Genomic DNA, 18,079 nt, shown 5'->3' on the forward strand with positions numbered 1-18,079 from the left:
AAACCTTCCTGGTGTGGAGGGTTACGGCACTCGATACTTAAGCGAGCTACCCCAGAAACCTTTATCACGAATATCAGTCATCGGCGGAGAAAATCTTGCTTTGTTCACGATACTACGGACTTGGAGAGCTGTTGACACACGCTCCTTGTGTCACGCGTCGTGTTTTGTTTTCTTTCAAAGATTCAAGATCACCTGAACGGAAATGTTCAACTCTATTCGCACTGTCAATTGTTCAAGTTGAACATTTGTAACGTCAGAGTTGACTGTGATGTCGACAAAAAGAGACTACGATGAGAGTTGCCACAGGAGACAATCGACGCTTTGCAGACCTCAACTCGAGAGAAACAGGTGGGTGCCAGCGGCAGCGCTGCTCATTGACGCGTTTCTATTTCACTCACTCTGTCCGTTGTTGTCGTGTCCTCAAATCTTGCAAACTCAATTTTAACCAACTTATAGTAATAGGTTGTTACCCTTTCGACTGGTACAAAAACTGACACCTTTATGCAAGCCATGTTTGCAATAACCACACAAGCAGTCAAATGCAAACAGAAATAAACAACTCTGATGATGATAGATATGCACTGTCCCTTGAAGTTGATTGGTCCACACCCGAGACAGCTTTCCTTAGAGCCTAGTCTCCATTGGTGTTGGACCAGATGACGCCACAAGGCGATACAACTCAAAGACAGCGCACTATCAGAGTATTGAGAGCTCGGGGTGAAGCATTTACAATTATGAGACATCTCCTTTATCCGTGGCAAAATATAGTGATAGGTTGTTACCCTTTCGACTGGTACAAAAACTGACACCTTTATACAAGGCATCATGTTTGCAATAACCACAACACAAACAGTCAACATGCAAACATAAAATAAACAACTCTGATACGCCTTTTGGCGTCATCTGGTCCAACACCAGTGGAGACTAGGGTCTAGAAAAGCTGTCTCGGGTTGGACCAATCAACTTCAAGGACAGTGCATATCATCAGAGTTATGTTTTTTGTTTTGCATTATGGCTGCAGGTATTGTGGTCTATGCAAACATGACTCCTTGTAGAAAAGGTGTCAGTTTTGTTGCCAGATAGAAGGGTAAAAAACCAATTATCATATTTTTACTGGCAAATGAGGTTCCAATCGTGTAGATGCTTGCCCCGAGCTCTCAATACTCTGATGGTGCATTGTCTTTGAGTTGTACGCCTTGTGGCATCATCTGGTCCAACACCAATGGAGACTAGGCTCTAAGAAAAGCTGTCTCGGGTGTGGACCAATCAACTTCAAGGACAGTGCATATCATCATCAGAGTTGTTTCTTTTACTGGTAGGAACGAAGTGAACCAGCCTACAATAGAATATATCGTCCGTCCGTCTGATGTCCGATTAGGGTAGCAACACGCCCCCTTCTGCAATAACACTTGGCAGGACCCCTACAAAAACCTTTAGACTCAGGCTTTCCTGGCTAAACAAGTGTAATAATACATTATGTTTATATTCTTTGCTTATTCGTTCCTACCAGCCCACCCCGCAGGGTCCTGTTTTGTTTGCATTTTGACTGCTTGTGTTGCGGTTATTGCAAACATGATGCCTTGTATAAAGGTGTCAGTTTTTGTACCAGTTGAAAGGGTAAAAACCTACTACTATATGTTGCCACTGCTAAAGTAGATGTCTCATAGTTTAAATGCTTCATCCCGAGCTCTCAATACTCTGATGGTGCGCTGTTTTTGAATTGTGCGCCTTGTGGCATCATCTGGTCCAACACCAATGGAGACTAGGCTCTAAGGAAAGCTGTCTCGGGTATGGACCAATCAACTTCAAGGACAGAGCATATCATTATCATCATCAGAGTTGTTTCTTTTTGTTTGCATTTTGACTGCTTGTGTTGCGGTTATTGCAAACATGATGCCTTGTATAAAGGTGTCAGATTTTGTACCAGTTGAAAGGGTAAAAACCTATCACTATATTTTGCCACTGCTAAAGGAGATGTCTCATAGTTTAACCAACTTCCCAATGTCGTATCGACTGCACACTTGGTATACGTGTGTCAGACTGATGACAATACTATATCATAAAAAAATAAAAAAATATTTTTAAACAATCTTTTTTACACGCTGTGTTTCGGCTTGGGTCTAATTGTCCACTGCTCAACTCACGCGGGCTGTGAATCACTTCCTGGAGTCGTGGAGTTCTCCCATTACCCGTACCGTACATTTCATTAAAGCGTGTTTTTTAAAAAGTATATTAAACACGTTCCTTCGGAGTGGGCAGGTAGGAACCTGGTTGGACAGCGCATTCGTGCACGACAGACAAATATGCACGACAGACAGACAAATAATCCCTGGTGGGCAGTGTGGAACCTGTTGTTGCTACCTGTATGAGTGTCGTGTATCGTGCCGTGTATAGTGTAGTGAGTAGGTTAAACGTTGAGTTTTATAAGGACACCGACGGGGTGACCAGCCCCTCCCACCCCTCCCTCCCACCCCACCACCCAGCACCCTGCCCACTCAAAGCCCAAACCCCTCCCACCCCCCCACCCCCGCCCCCCCCTCCCTCCCCTACCCCACACCGTCACCCTCCCCCACCCTCCCCTCTCCACCCAGCCCACACCCCTCCCACCCCCCACCTCAGCCCCTCCCCTCCCTCCCCGCAAAAAATATAATAAAACTATAAAACATAATAATAAATAATTCTCACGACGTTTCGGCCACAACGCAAGCAGCCGTCTTCAGGTGAAGAACAGGTCTGTCGTTCAGACGCTGTCTTTCCGACAGGTCTGTGTCACCTCAGCGAAGTGTGTGTTTTGTTGTTTCCTTGCAGCTTGAAAAGGAACAACTCGCCGTTCAACTCAAAGACGCGACTAACAGCACACAAGAATTAACGGCGGAGTACGAACGTTTTTTACTTTCCTTGAATTGTATCTTTGTCTTCTGTTTAGGTTCCTCGACTGACGTCGGTGCAACACACAATTGCGTTCGCGAAGGGAGCGCGAGGTCGCGCGTCACAATCTACCAGTTGCATCGAGTGTTAACACGATCACAAAAAGTGTTGTGTCTAAAAAAAACAAACTGGTGTAGCAATAGGGGTTTTCCACTTTTCTGGCAACAAAACTGAAATCTTTTTACGACGATTCATGTCACTGCATTAGCCACAATACTTGCGGTCAAAATGCAAACAAAAAACACGCCGTGATAATATTATGCATTGTCCTTGAAACTGATTGGTCCACCCCTGAGACAGCTTTCTTTAGAGCCTAGTCTCAATTGGTGCTAGAACAGATGACGCCAAAAGGCGTACAGCTCAAAGACATTTCGATTTAAAGCTACTTTCGTGACTGCAGGGATTCATCTTCTTGGTTCTTTCGGTAAAGTCACGTAGAAGGGAAGTAATAAAATAATAAAACATAATTAAAGGCGCTCTTCCCCTCTCCAAACCAGCTTAAATATACGCTGCCAAGCCTGGTGGTGTTTCATTCAGACGCTGTCTTTCCGACAGACCTGTTCTTCACCTGAGGACGGCTGCTTGCGTTGTGGCCCAAACGTCGTTTAGAATTATTCTATTATGTTTTATTTTAATGTTTTATTTTAATGAAATAATAAAATAAAACATAATAAAATATTATGTTTTATTTGTATTATTGTATTACTTCCCTTATTACTTAAAATAATAAAAATAAAACATAATAAAATATTATGTTTTATTTTTATTATTTCATTACTTCCCTTATTACTTAAAATAATAAAAATAAAAATATTTTATTATGTTTTATTTTTATTATTTTATTACTTCCCTTCTACGTGACTTTACCGAAAGAACCAAGAAGCTCAAAGACAAAGCCGCTATCAAAGTAACGAGGGCTCGGGGTGAGCATCTACATCATTAGACCTCCTTTGCCAGTACCAAAATATTATAATAATAATAGGGTTATTCCCTATTATCATTATTATATTTTGGTACTGGCAAATGATGGAAAAAAAACTGGTGGCGTATTTTACTTGGGATGTTGGCTATCAACAACAAGGCAACTCCTACGACTAATTGGGAATGGGACACAAGCGTAGGATTGATCGCCCTGTCGCTGGCCGCCTTTGGGGAGGGTGTATCGTGCGAAAGGCCGAAACACCCTAGGAACCAAAGGTTCACTACTGACGATGCGCTCCCCAAATGTCACCAGGCTCGCTGTTCGTGAACTCTTGGAAGTGCTTGCACAAAGGATAGTAACATCTCATCCTGTGTTCTTTGGAATCTGGCACGACTATCAAATCACCAAGTACGCACGTACGAGCGAATGGCGCGCGCCGTGCTACTTCGCAGCCGCCAGTTATGAAAGCGATACGTTTAGTCTGAAGCAACGCGTACGGTGGATATTTGTCTACGGAGAATTTCTGACCTCCGTCCTTGCAATGTGCCTGTGTCCGTAAGAATCACCGCCACCAGGGAAATGTGCGACGGTCTGCAGGTCCAATTCTCTTCGGCGCAACAAACACTAACGAAAGGTACGTTCTCAACATCTGCCGACCGTTGAACGTTAACGGTGTAACGTTGAGCGATCAAACTTTTTTGCCGTTGACTTATTCGGGCCATGTCCGCGTGCTGATGTCGACAGCTGAAGCAGATCAGGAAGAAATGAAAGAATTCCGTTTGTCAGTGAAAGCAGAAGTGAAGGTAAATGTATAATAGGATTTTAAAAATTTTGTTTTCATTTAATTATATTTCTTGAAAAGTGTATAATAGTATACACGTATACACATGCATATTTAATATTAATGCTTTAAATCCTGGTGTCATCTTCTTTTAAAGACATTTGCAGTGACTTTGAGTGATTTAAATTCAAAGTTTCAAAATGACAAGAACATCGCGTTGGCCAAAGGTAAGCCTTGTTGCAGGATGACACGATGCAGAGCTCGGTAATAACAAGGTCGTGTTCAATACATAGAGCACAGCAATCATCGACTTGTTCTTGGTTCTTTCGGTAAAGTCACGTAGAAGGGAAATAATAAAATGACAGCTGTCTTCCCAACAGACCTGTTCTTCACCTGAGGACGGCTGCTTGCGTTGTGGCCGAAACGTCGTGATAATTATTTTATTGTGTTTTATTATTATTTTATTACTTCCCTTCTACGTGACTTTACCGAAAGAACCAAGAAGATGAATCCCTGCTGCAGTCACGAAAGCTTTACATCGAAATCATCGACTTGTTTGCATCGGGTAACGCGTCGTCTCTCGAAGGGCTCGATCTCGAGGCTGGTGACAACATTGGCAGCCAAATGAGGGAGTGCGCCAGAGGTCGCAACCGGGTACCCGTTACCCGTACTCTACCCGATACCCGGCCGGGTACGGGTACGGGTCAGAGGTTGCAACCGGGTACCAGATACCCGTACCCTACCCGATACCCGGCTACCCGTACCCGGCCGGGTACCCGTTTGCGACCCTGGTGCAGCCGGGTAGGGTACGGGTACGGGTAGGCCGTGAGTCACCGGTGAGTCACCGTTTGTCACTCATTTCGGGTAGGGTACGGGTACGGGTAGGCCGTGAGTCACTGGTGAGTCACCGTTTGTCACTCATTTCGGGTAGGGTACGGGTACGGGTAGGCCGTGAGTCACTGGTGAGTCACCGTTTGTCACACATTTCGGGTAGGGTACGGGTACGGGTAGGCCGTGAGTCACCGGTGAGTCACCGTTTGTCACTCATTTCGGGTAGGGTACGGGTACGGGTAGGCCGTGAGTCACTGGTGAGTCACCGTTTGTCACTCATTTCGGGTAGGGTACGGGTACGGGTAGGCCGTGAGTCACTGGTGAGTCACCGTTTGTCACTCATTTCCCAACGTCTTGTCTCTTCTCACATTTCAAGTTCCTAGAATCAACCCACCCGCGCCTGCAACGTGGCTTCATCCCAGAGGTCGCAATCGGGTACCCGATACCCGTACCCTACCCGTACCCGGCCGGGTATGGGTAGGGTACGGGTACAGCCGGGTATGGGTAGGGTACGGGTATGGCTGGGTACAGGTACCCGTTTGCGACCCTGGTGCAGCCGGGTACGGGTACGAGTGGTAAGGAATCAAAACCCATTTGCGACCTCTGGAGTGCGCACAATAGGACGGCTACCGCAGAGATGGAGCCGTGGGAATCGGCTCACGTGTAGCAGCAGCAGTAGCAGCAGTAGCAGCAGCAGTAGCAGCAGCAGTAGTAGCAGCAGCAGCAACAGCAGCAGCAGTAGCAGCAGCAGCAGTAGCAGCAGTAGCAGCAGCAGTAGCAGCAGTAACAACAGCAGTAGCAGCAGCAGCAAGAGAGTGTTGCTTCTCAAGGCCTCGAGGGATGACGGCTTCATCTAGCAGTGGATAGAGCACTGCCGATGATTATCAACGACGGTTGTGGCTTTAAATTTCGATGTAAAGCTTTCGTGAGTGCAGGGATTCATCTTCTTGGTTCTTTCGGTAAAGTCACGTAGAAGGGAAATAATAAAATAATAAAAATAAAACATAATAAAATAATAAAAATAAAACAGAATAAAATAATTCTCACGACGTTTCGGCCACAACGCAAGCAGCCGTCCTCAGGTGGAGACCAGGTCTGTCGGGGAGACAGCGTCTGAATGAAACTCTGTCTTCTCGACAGACCTGTTCGGTAAAGTCACGTAGAATGGAAATAATAAAATAATAAAAATAAAACATAATATAATTTTCACGACGTTTCGGCCACAACGCAAGCAGCCGTCCTCAGGTGAAGACCAGGTCTGTCGGGGAGACAGCGTCTGAATTGTGGCTTGCTGGGTGAATATCGGTGCGCTGAACTCGTTTGTTTTACACGCGACGCGTGTTGCGTGTAGTGGAAGCAGCCGTGCAGGAGATGGGAAGAGCTCAGGAGGACTTCACAAACAAGTCGGCGATTATAGAAAGCCAGGTGGGTGTGAATTCGTGAGCTGATCGCTTTTGCTCATATTCAGGGGCGGTTTCTTCATTAGGGCGATTGGGCGACGCACCACCAATGTCATTCAACCACAGAGTCACGCTAGCCGTCACTGTCAGCCTCTGGATATAGTCCAATCAGCGTCATGTCACGTTCTGTGGAGTACCGCCTCTTTTGGGGCGATTTCACTCCGGCTGAGAATCGCCCCGAGTGTTCCCGTAGACTTACATTCAAAGATGTTTGTTTTCGAACGGCGGGCGCTGCAAAGCATTCTCTACGGCTTCCGGGAGGGCTCGTCCTAACGTGCTCACGTCATCATACGTCAGCACGTTTCATCCAACAATATAATTTGTCGCCACCTAGTGGAATCTTTAAGAAAATAAACTTGAGTGGTTTGTTTTAATAGTGAGTATAGAAACAAACAAGATGTATTGTAAGAGTCACTTTATTTGTCATTAATATTAAAGAAGTGAAGTTGCCTTTACCTGCTTAAGCTGTTAATTTATCCATTGCATGGGTGGAGCTTATCCTTATCAATCATCCAGACATTTGCCCCCCCTGAGAGATTTTGCAGGAGCCGCCACTACTTACATTTTAAATGCTTAAAAAGTGAAATTTTAAATGCTTAAAATGTCACTTATTTCCACTTTAAAACGTATTCAGTGCCCTAAATGCATTTGTTCAACACAATATATGGGATTCATCTTCTGGGTTCTTTCGGTAAAGTCACGTAGAAGGGAAGTAATAAAAAAATAGTCAGACGCTGTCGCCTCGACAGACCTGGTTTTCACCTGAGGACGGCTACTTGCGTTGTGGCCGAAACGTCGTGAGAATAATTTTATTTTTTATTTGTATTATTTTATTACTTCCCTTCTACGTGACTTTACCGAAAGAAACAAGAAGATGAATCCCTGCAGTCACGAAAGAAGCTTTAAATCGAAATATATGGGATGTACACATTTTCACCTCTTTATCTTGATTTTTCAAAGTTATTTTCATTCCGGTAAACAAAACTTATTTGAATGAAATGATGACTTGCAAACCAGAAAACTTGCCTTGCCCGGCAGTAGGTCATTTCATAGATTCGTGTATCTTGATTTTTGAAAGTTATTTTCATTCCGGTAAACAAAACTTATTTGAATTCAATGATGACTTGCAAACCAGAAAACTTGCCTTGCCCGGCAGTAGGTCATTTCATAGATTCGTGTATCTTGATTTTTGAAAGTTATTTTCATTCCGGTAAACAAAACTTACTTGAATTCAATGATGACTTGCAAACCAGAAAACTTGCCTTGCCCGGCAGTAGGTCATTTCATAGATTCGTGTATACGGTCGTATTGTTGAGTAGTTATCACATCAGAGCTGCCTTTCATTTTTAGGTCAAAGAAAAATCTGAGCTTTTGGAGTCAAAAAATGAAGAACTCAAAACGACCTCTCAAAAGCTGCAAGATTCCATTGAAAACTGTGTTGGACTCGAAGAAATAACGGGTGAGAGTGAGAGTCCATTCAAGTTGTGTGCTTTTGCCAACAGCCTGGGTACGTGTGTGTGCTAGGAAAATATCTTGCACATCTGACCGTTAAAGGTGATCCCAATTTGAGTTGTTTTTAAATCCTTTACATTAAGTTCACTTGCTTGCGTGCTTGCTTGCTTGCTTACGACCGTGCAAATCTTTCGGTCGTTTTTTAACCCACTTCCCGTGATCCAATCGAGCTGACATTTTGCACACAGACTCGTTGTGCGAGACAATTAATGTTCGTGAAAATTTTTTTCCAAAATTTTACACTGTTTAGGGAATTTTTTTTTAAATATGTAATTACCAATTGCTTAATGCTGGCACACAATCATCTGACCCATAGGTGGCAGCCATCTCAAGCCAGAGGACGAGAGGACTCGAGCCGCCACGCATATAAAGGATTTAGAGTGAAAAACTTTGTTTTTACGGGTTAATTTTTGTGTCTTTCGCAGGCGACTTTCAATCACGACTTGAACAAACACAGGAAGGAATCAAAACCCTCAAGTTGGAAATAAATCGACGTCAGGATGCTGAAAGCGGACTGCGGGTGACACGTCCATTCATATTGACGCGGCAAAACCTTGGATTGCGAGTAATTTTGTCTTCTTGGTTCTTTCGGTAAAGTCACCACGTAGAATGGAAATAATAAAATAATACAAATAAAACATAATAAAATAATAAAAATTAAACTTTTTTAGGTTTCGATTTAAAGCTTCTTTCGTGACTGCAGGGATTCATCTTCTTGGTTCTTTCGGTAAAGTCACGTAGAATGGAAATAATAAAATAAAAAAATAAAACATAATAAAATAATTCTCACGACGTTTGGGCCACAACGCAGGCAGCCGTCCTCAGGTGAAGAACAGGTCTGTCGGGAAGACAGCGTCTGAATGAATTTCAGACGCTGTCTTCTCGAATGAATTTCAGACGCTGTCTTCTCGAATGAATTTCAGACGCTGTCTTCTCGAATGAATGTCAGACGCTGTCTTCTCGAATGAATTTCAGACGCTGTCTTCTCGAATGAATGTCAGACGCTGTCTTCTCGAATGAATTTCAGACACTGTCTTCTCGAATGAATGTCAGACGCTGTCTTCTCGAATGAATTTCAGACGCTGTCTTCTCGAATGAATGTCAGACGCTGTCTTCTGGAATGAATGTCAGACGCTGTCTTCTCGAATGAATTTCAGACGCTGTCTTCTCGAATGAATTTCAGACGCTGTCTTCTCGAATGAATGTCAGACGCTGTCTTCTCGAATGAATTTCAGACGCTGTCTTCTCGAATGAATGTCAGACGCTGTCTTCTCGAATGAATGTCAGACGCTGTCTTCTCGAATGAATTTCAGACGCTGTCTTCTCGAATGAATTTCAGACGCTGTCTTCTCGAATGAATTTCAGACGCTGTCTTCTCGAATGAATGTCAGACGCTGTCTTCTCGAATGAATTTCAGACGCTGTCTTCTCGAATGAATTTCAGACGCTGTCTTCTCGAATGAATTTCAAGACGCTCGTCTTCTCGAATGAATTTCAGACGCTGTCTTCTCGAATGAATTTCAGACGCTGTCTTCTCGAATGAATTTCAGACGCTGTCTTCTCGAATGAATTTCAGACGCTGTCTTCTCGAATGAATTTCAGACGCTGTCTTCTCGAATGAATTTCAGACGCTGTCTTCTCGAATGAATTTCAGACGCTGTCTTCTCGAATGAATTTCAGACGCTGTCTTCTCGAATGAATTTCAGACGCTGTCTTCTCGAATGAATTTCAGACGCTGTCTTCTCGAATGAATTTCAGACGCTGTCTTCTCGAATGAATTTCAGACGCTGTCTTCTCGAATGAATTTCAGACGCTGTCTTCTCGAATGAATTTCAGACGCTGTCTTCTCGAATGAATTCAGACGCTGTCTTCTCGAATGAATTTCAGACGCTGTCTTCCTCGAATGAATTTCAGACGCTGTCTTCTCGAATGAATTTCAGACGCTGTCTTCTCGAATGAATTTCAGACGCTGTCTTCTCGAATGAATTTCAGACGCTGTCTTCTCGAATGAATTTCAGACGCTGTCTTCTCGAATGAATTTCAGACGCTGTCTTCTCGAATGAATTTCAGACGCTGTCTTCTCGAATGAATTTCAGACGCTGTCTTCTCGAATGATTCACAAGCTGTCGATGAATTCAGACGCTGTCTTCTCGAATGAATTTCAGACGCTGTCTTCTCGAATGAATTTCAGACGCTGTCTTCTCGAATGAATTTCAGACGCTGTCTTCTCGAATGAATTTCACACGCTGTCTTCTCGAATGAATTTCAGACGCTGTCTTCTCGAATGAATTTCAGACGCTGTCTTCCCGACAGAACTGTTCTCCACCTGAGGACGGCTGCTTGCGTTGTGGCCGAAACGTCGTGAGAATGAGTTTATTAGATTTTTATTATTTTACTATTTCCATTCTACGCGACTTTACCGAAAGAACCAAGAAGATGAATCCCTGCTGCAGTCACGAAAGAAGCTTTAAATCTAAAAAAATATTAATTTGATAAACGAGCGAGGAGGGGTCTTGCAATACGAGTAGTACGCGTAGTGTACGCTTTGTCTGCCGAGCGTCACGTGATCGCAGCTGATGTACGAGTGCTTTGGATTGCAAACACGTCTACGGGACGAATTATGCTCGCAATCCAACGTTTGACTGTATAGTTAATATTGTCTGCATATTTATTTCTGTATAGTTTTTTACGGGATCATATTCTTAGGTGTTTTCGGTAAAGTCACCGTGTAGGTAAAACATCAAAATTAATAAAATAATAAAATAAAAATCACGACGTTTCGGAGGCAACGGAGACTTGTGCTGGAGACTCGTGTTGCCTCCGAAACGTCGTGATCTTTATTTTATTATTTTATTAATTTTGATGTTTTACCTACACGGTGACTTTACCGAAAACACCTAAGAATATGATTCCTTGCAGTCACGAAAGCTTCAAGTCTAGAATTTTTTACGGGATGCTTTTCTCTTGCCTTCTTTTGGCAAATCTCAGCTTCGCGCTGTATCTGAAAAATGTAGCGGGTCGCCCGCCTGCCCCGTTGATTTAATCATCGTAGAACTTTCAGAAACACTGATGACCAAACGGATGTTCTTGCCTTCCTGCTGTAGGCCGAGATACAAAACACGGAGAGAAGTTATGCGGAGAAGGAGCGAGAGCACGCCGCGCGCGCGACAGAGCTGCGGCGATCGTGTGACGGGCTGCACCACAAACTTTTGGACCTGAAAGTTATTTTTCTCAACCGAAAGAAGGAAAATCACGAGTTGACACAAGCAGCCTGCCAGAGGCAAGTGGTGAACTTTGACAGCGCAGCAAGTAGGCTGCTGAGATGCTGTTGCCACATCTGCATTCCCTAGAACATCTGACTGTGTTTGTATCTGCAAAGCAAAACAAATGCGGTCTCTTTTGTTCACCGCTGCACGTTTCTGCATCGCTTAATCTGGCCTCTGACGCACGTCACGAACTCGACGTTCGCGTGACGATTATCTGAACCGATCCTGGGTCTCCCCTAGGTCGACTCGGCCTCAAATGAGTACCTGGTGCGGTGTGTAGTAAACATCGCCACTGGGGAGACAAAGGCGGTCGGGCGTGGTGCTGGCCACCCACCCCCTCGTGTGCCGTGCCGGTAGCCTTCATAGGCGCTACTCGCTAACAGCACTTGCCCCTACAGTCTGTTGAGGCTACACGGGTGATTTTCGTGTTGCACTGAGAGTGTGCTGCATTGCCGATACATTTTTTGAAACAATTAAATGAGGCTGACGTCTTGTTACGTTTCTTTCAGGTGCAGTGCAGAAGCAGAGATTCGTCGCAGGTTTGAAGCGAATATTCGTGAAATAAACACAGAAATCGGTAGGCAACGTTTTGCAAGCGTGAATGTCCATTGCGAGTTTATTATCGCATGTGCGGCATTATTGAATTTTCGTTTGTCCTTCTGATTTTCAGACTTGCTTGCCGTGTCATCGCACTCGCAGAACCTTGTTTTTGGACCACTCATTGACATGCAAATGTTTTCTCTAACCCCCCCCTCCCTCTCTCTGCCTCCTCCCCCCTCTGTCTATTTAAGGCCACCCCACAGAGATGATCACCCCTCTCTGGTTCCTGTGTTGCTCCCTCTATGTATCTTGGTGATATCTGTCTGCTAATATGTCTGTCTATAGTTTTCTGGTTAGATTCTATGTCGCTATTTCATTATACCTGATGATGATGCTTGTGTTGCAATCGAAACGTCGTAATATGCTATTATTTAATTTATTATTTTATCTTTAGACGTGACTTAACCGAAAGAACCAAATAATCATTTACTGCAGTCACGAAAGTTCTAAAATTAAGATTTCTCTCATCGGGTGTACATTATTAACGTCTGTTTGATATATTTTCATCGCGTCCAACATGTATTGATATTCCTTTATGAATACGATCAATCGATTATTGTTCCTAGATAATGTGACGATTGAAAGTGACGGTAACCATGCGGAGCACAAGGTCGCGCTGGTGAGTTACATTTTCACGTCGCTTTCACAACATCAGCCACGAGGGTGGACAATGTTCAACGCTACAATTGGAAGTCCATACGTTTAATTTGGAGTATGTTCTTAGGTTTTTTCGGTAAAGTCACGTAGGTAAAACATCCCCAGCCCCCCCCTCCCTCCCGATACGTTCCATTCATTGGCTACCACATTTTGATGAGCTCCCCCCCCCCCCTCTCCTCCCCCCCTTCAACTTGCTTATAAGGGATTACATCTTGAATCATTGCTTCACTTGATGCAGCTAATCCGGCTGTGACGGTCCCACCTTATGACGGAGACTTGTGTTGCCTCCGAAACGTCGTGATTTTTTGTTTTATTTTATTTTATTAATTTTGATGTTTTACCTACACGGTGACTTTACCGAAAAAACCTAAGAATATGAATCATTGCAGTCAAGAAAGCTTCAAGTCTAGAATGTAATTTGGAGCTTTCGTGACTTGCAGGAATTACTCTTTGGTTCTTTCGGAAAAGTCACGTTTAAAGATAGAATAATAAATTAAGTAATAGCATACGACGACGTTTCTGTTGCAACACAAGCAATCATCGTCAGGTATAAATGATCAAAATTAATTAAAATAAAATAAAATAAAGATCACGACGTTTCGAAACGTCGTGATCTTTATTTTATTTTTATTAATTTTGATGTTTTACCTACACGGTGACTTTACCGAAAAAACCTAAGAATATGAATCATTGCAGTCACGAAAGCTTCAAATCTAGAATTATGGTATAAATGAAATAGCAACAAAAATCTAACCAGAAAACTGTAGACAGACATATAAGCAGACAGATATCACCAAGATACACAGAGAGAGAGCAACACAGAGACACACACAGAGAGAGACACACAACATAGACACACAGACAGACATATAAGCAGACAGATATCACCAAGATCCACAGAGAGAGAGAAAACACATCGGCACAAAGGTTATTTAAATTTAGTGTGTCTCTCTCCCTTTCTCCTAATGTTCAAGCTTGCGTACCGTACCACACGTCACCCTACTCATTGACTTGCTAATTTTTCTCTGCCCCCTCCCTCTCTCCGCCCCCGTCCCCCCCCCTCTCTCTATTTAAGGCCTCGTCACAGAGACGATCTCTCTCTCTGTGTGCCGATAATAAAAATAAGGAATCAAAACCCGTTTGCGACCTCTGCCGCACAGTCCCTGGGTTGCGTCGCAAAGTTTGCTTGGCAAGGCGTTTGACGTTTAGCTCCCGGCAAGCTCCGGGTAGCACGGGGGGGGGGGAGAAACGGAACGTTCAGGCGACATCCGAGAGCGCTCCGGCCATCGTGTGCAATAAATACGTTGGGGGTATCGTAGGAGGGGTGTTGATCTCGTGCCGTGTCTTGTGTGAAGGAATCTTTGGACAGGTTCGAACAAGAGAGAGCTTCATTCCAAGAAACCACCCGTCAGCTGGAACAGCAGATGGCCGCCACGAGAACGCTGATGAACGAAAGCGAGGTATTTAAAACGTTTCTTAAATCCGTAATAAAAGACTCCGTCAGGCACTGCTGGTCTCCGCACCCCCCCACTGGTCTCCTCCTAGGACCAGCGTCGGCTCTCACGCTCCCCGCACACGCGCTCCCTCCTCAGCTCCTCCCCTCGCCCTCACACCCCGCTGGTCCTGACAAGGGACCAGCGTCTCCCCTCGCGTGTCCCGCACGCTCCCCTCGCGTGTCCCGCACGCTCCCCTCGCGTGACCCGCACGCTCCCCTCGCGTGTCCCGCACGCTCCCCTCGCGTGTCCCGCATGCTCCCCTCGCGTGACCCGCACGCTCCCCTCGCGTGTCCCGCACGCTCCCCTCGCGTGACCCGCACGCTCCCCTCGCGTGTCCCCGCACGCTCCCCTCGCGTGTCCCGCACGCTCCCCTCGCGTGTCCCGCACGCTCCCCTCGCGTGTCCCGCACGCTCCCCTCGCGTGTCCCGCACGCTCCCCTCGCGTGTCCCGCACGCTCCCCTCGCGTGCCTTGCACGCTCCCCTCGCGTTCCCCGCACGCTCCCCTCGCGTGTCCCGCACGCTCCCCTCGCGTGTCCCGCACGCTCCCCTCGCGTGTCCCGCACGCTCCCCTCGCGTGTCCCGCACGCTCCCCTCGCGTGACCCGCACGCTCCCCTCGCGTGTCCCCGCACGCTCCTCCGTCAGCTCCTTCTCCCGCTCCGCACACCGCTGGCCGACAGTGTGCCGCCGTAGCCCCGTCGGCCACGTGACTGATGGCGGCGGCGGCGGCCGCCCCATGTGGTCCCGCCTCTTCACTCCATCGACTGGCTCCGATCTCTCCCGGGCTCCCCTCTATAACCTCTCCCCCACGTGACCCTGACTCCTCCCTTCCTGATCGTCACATCCTGCCCCGCTGGCTCCACCCCCATTCACCTCGCTTCCTCCCATTGGAGCTGCCGAGGTGAACAGCGGCCCCTCCCACACGCTCCCCGCAGACCGGGCTCCCCTCTATAACCTCTCCCCCACGTGACCCTGACTTGTCTCTTCCTGATCGTCACATCCTGCCCCGCTGGCTCCACCCCCATTCACCTCGCTTCCTCCCATTGGAGCTGCCGAGGTGAACAGCGGCCCCTCCCACACGCTCCCCGCAGACCGGACTCCCCTCTATAACCTCTCTCCCACGTGACCCTGACTCGTCCCTTCCTGATCGTCACATCCTGCCCCGCTGGCTCCACCCCCATTCACCTCGCTTCCTCCCATTGGAGCTGCCGAGGTGAACAGCGGCCCCACCCACACGCTCCCCGCAGACCGGGCTCCCCTCTATAACCTCTCTCCCACGTGACCCTGACTCCTCCCTTCCTGATCGTCACATCCTGCCCCGCTGGCTCCACCCCCATTCACCTCGCTTCCTCCCATTGGAGCTGCCGAGGTGAACAGCGGCCCCTCCCACACGCTCCCCGCAGACCGGGCTCCCCTCTATAACCTCTCTCCCACGTGACCCTGACTTGTCTCTTCCTGATCGTCACATCCTGCCCCGCTGGCTCCACCCCCATTCACCTCGCTTCCTCCCATTGGAGCTGCCGAGGTGAATGGCGGCTCCTCCCACACGCTCCCCGCAGACCGGGCTCCCCTCTATAACCTCTCTCCCACGTGACCCTGACTCCTCCCTTCCTGATCGTCACATCCTGCCCCGCTGGCTCCACCCCCATTCACCTCGCTTCCTCCCATTGGAGCTGCCGAGGTGAACAGCGGCCCCTCCCACACGCTCCCCGCAGACCGGGCTCCCCTCTATAACCTCTCTCCCACGTGACCCTGACTTGTCTCTTCCTGATCGTCACATCCTGCCCCGCTGGCTCCACCCCCATTCACCTCGCTTCCTCCCATTGGAGCTGCCGAGGTGAACAGTGGCCCCTCCCACACGCTCCCCGCAGACCGGGCTCCGCCCCCAATACGCCGGGTCGTGTGATCGGGCCGGAGTCCAGCAGCGACCCCACTTACGCTCGCATTACAAGTCTATCGTAAAATTAACCTGTGCTACATTTCCCCGTTAAGTTGTTGGCGAACGCGCGTTAGAATTGTGCTCTTTTGTGCGCAGAAACGTGCCGTTCGCGTCAATCCTGGCGTGACGTCTTGGGTGTCGTTCGATTTCAGAGTGAACTCAACGGAATGAAAGCAAAAGATTGTGCCTTGAAGAATGACCTTAAAGACGCCTTGAAGGCAGTGAAGGTTCTGGAATCAGAACTGTGTCAACAGAGGTGAATGGTGGAGCTTCATTTCTAAGATCATTCGGGCTTTTTGGCACCCCTCTATCATTCGCCCTCTCTCCATTTGTATTACTGCCACTACTCGCTGTTATTATTACACGCTGTTATTATTACACGCTGTTATTATTACACGCTGTTATTATTACTCGCTGTTATTATTACACGCTGTTACTATTACACACTGTTATTATTACTCGCTGTTATTATTACACGCTGTTACTATTACACGCTGTTATTTAACTCACTCCGTCTCTTGTCGTATCCTCAAAAAATCTTGCAGCTCAATTTTGACCAACTTCCCAATGTGCCATCGACTGCGAACTTGGTATACTTGTGTCATACTGATGACAACACGATATTCTATCATTAAAAATACAATTATTTTTTTACATTTTTAAACATGTTACACGCTGTTATTTAACTCACTCTGTCTGTTGTCGTATCTTCAAATCTTGTAACTCAATTTTGACCAACTTCCCAATGTGCTATCGACTGCGAACTTGGTATACTGATGCTCTTGGATTTTTCGGTAAAGTCACGTAGGTAAAACATTTAATTAAAAATTCATAAAAATAAAATAATAAGAATAATTTCATTTTTCATCTACTTGACTTTACCGAAAAAACTAAGAGTATGAATCCTTGCAGTCACGAAAGCTTCAAATCTAGAATGGTATACTTGTCATACTCATGACAAGATTATAATCTATCATTAAAAATCATTTTTTTATATATTTTTAAACATGTTACACGCTGTTATTTAACTCACTCCGTCTGTTGTCGTATCCTCAAAAAATCTTGTAACTCTATTTTGACCAACTTCCCAATTTGCTATCGACTGCGAACTTGGTATATTTGTGTCATACTGATGACAACACAATTTTCTATCATTAAAAATACAATTATTTTTTTATATTTTTAAACATTTTACACGCTTTAACTTAACTCACTCTGTCTGTTGTCGTATCCTCAAATCTTGTAACTCTATTTCAACCCTCTTCCCAATGTCCTATCTACTGCAAACTCGGTATAGGTGTGTCACGCTGATGACAACACTATATTCTATCTTTAGAAATAAATAAAATCTTTTTAAACAATCTTTTTACGGGTCTAATTGTCCACGCTCAACTCACGTTGCCTGTAAATCACCGCGCTGCCTTACGTCACGGCAAGCTGCGGGGCCACTTCCTGGAGTCGTGGAGTTCTGCCATCACCAGTACGGGACATTTCATGAAAGCGTGTCTTTTTTTAAAAGTATTTTTAAATATTACTTATTTTTGTTACCAAATAAATATCGATGTGTATTTGTGTTAGCTTCATTGACACTGGGCCAAGGTTTATGGTGCATCTTACATTCCACAGCATCTTATAATCCAGAGAATTCGCTGCACTCTCTTGGATTTACACAACTGTTGCTTTTTTAAAA

General features: G+C 45.9%; 2 protein-coding genes across 6 annotated transcripts in view; both read left to right on the forward strand.

Moving 5' to 3' along the window:
* LOC133362810 (myosin-2 heavy chain-like) overlaps positions 1-18,079 on the forward strand; it is a 131,414-nt gene that overhangs the window by 17,941 nt on the left and 95,394 nt on the right. The gene's annotated exons all lie outside the window — the stretch shown is intronic.
* LOC133362868 (uncharacterized) lies at positions 310-16,583 on the forward strand. Its single transcript, XM_061581811.1, has 13 exons — positions 310-348; positions 2,809-2,876; positions 4,411-4,484; positions 4,595-4,653; positions 4,789-4,858; positions 6,814-6,887; positions 8,273-8,381; positions 8,860-8,954; positions 11,538-11,713; positions 12,209-12,276; positions 12,866-12,918; positions 14,312-14,416; positions 16,486-16,583. The coding sequence occupies exons 3-13, from the start codon at positions 4,430-4,432 to the stop codon at positions 16,558-16,560; spliced, it is 939 nt and encodes a 312-aa protein (XP_061437795.1). The 5' UTR covers positions 310-348; positions 2,809-2,876; positions 4,411-4,429; the 3' UTR covers positions 16,561-16,583.

The sequence above is a fragment of the Lethenteron reissneri genome, unplaced genomic scaffold (assembly GCF_015708825.2).
Source record: "Lethenteron reissneri isolate LAM-NWPU_2019-01 unplaced genomic scaffold, ASM1570882v1 scaffold_1630, whole genome shotgun sequence".
Taxonomy (NCBI): Eukaryota; Metazoa; Chordata; class Hyperoartia; order Petromyzontiformes; family Petromyzontidae; genus Lethenteron; species Lethenteron reissneri.

What these genes read in the sequence shown, in the direction of transcription:
- LOC133362868 (XM_061581811.1), top strand. Translation starts at nt 4,430, where the DNA reads ATGTGCGACGGTCTGCAGGTCCAATTCTCTTCGGCGCAACAAACACTA. An exon ending in GAACATCGCGTTGGCCAAAG is followed by an intron (nt 4,859 to 6,813) that starts GTAAGCCTTGTT and finishes TGTTGCGTGTAG; the next exon opens with TGGAAGCAGCCGTGCAGGAG. An exon ending in TGGACTCGAAGAAATAACGG is followed by an intron (nt 8,382 to 8,859) that starts GTGAGAGTGAGA and finishes TGTCTTTCGCAG; the next exon opens with GCGACTTTCAATCACGACTT.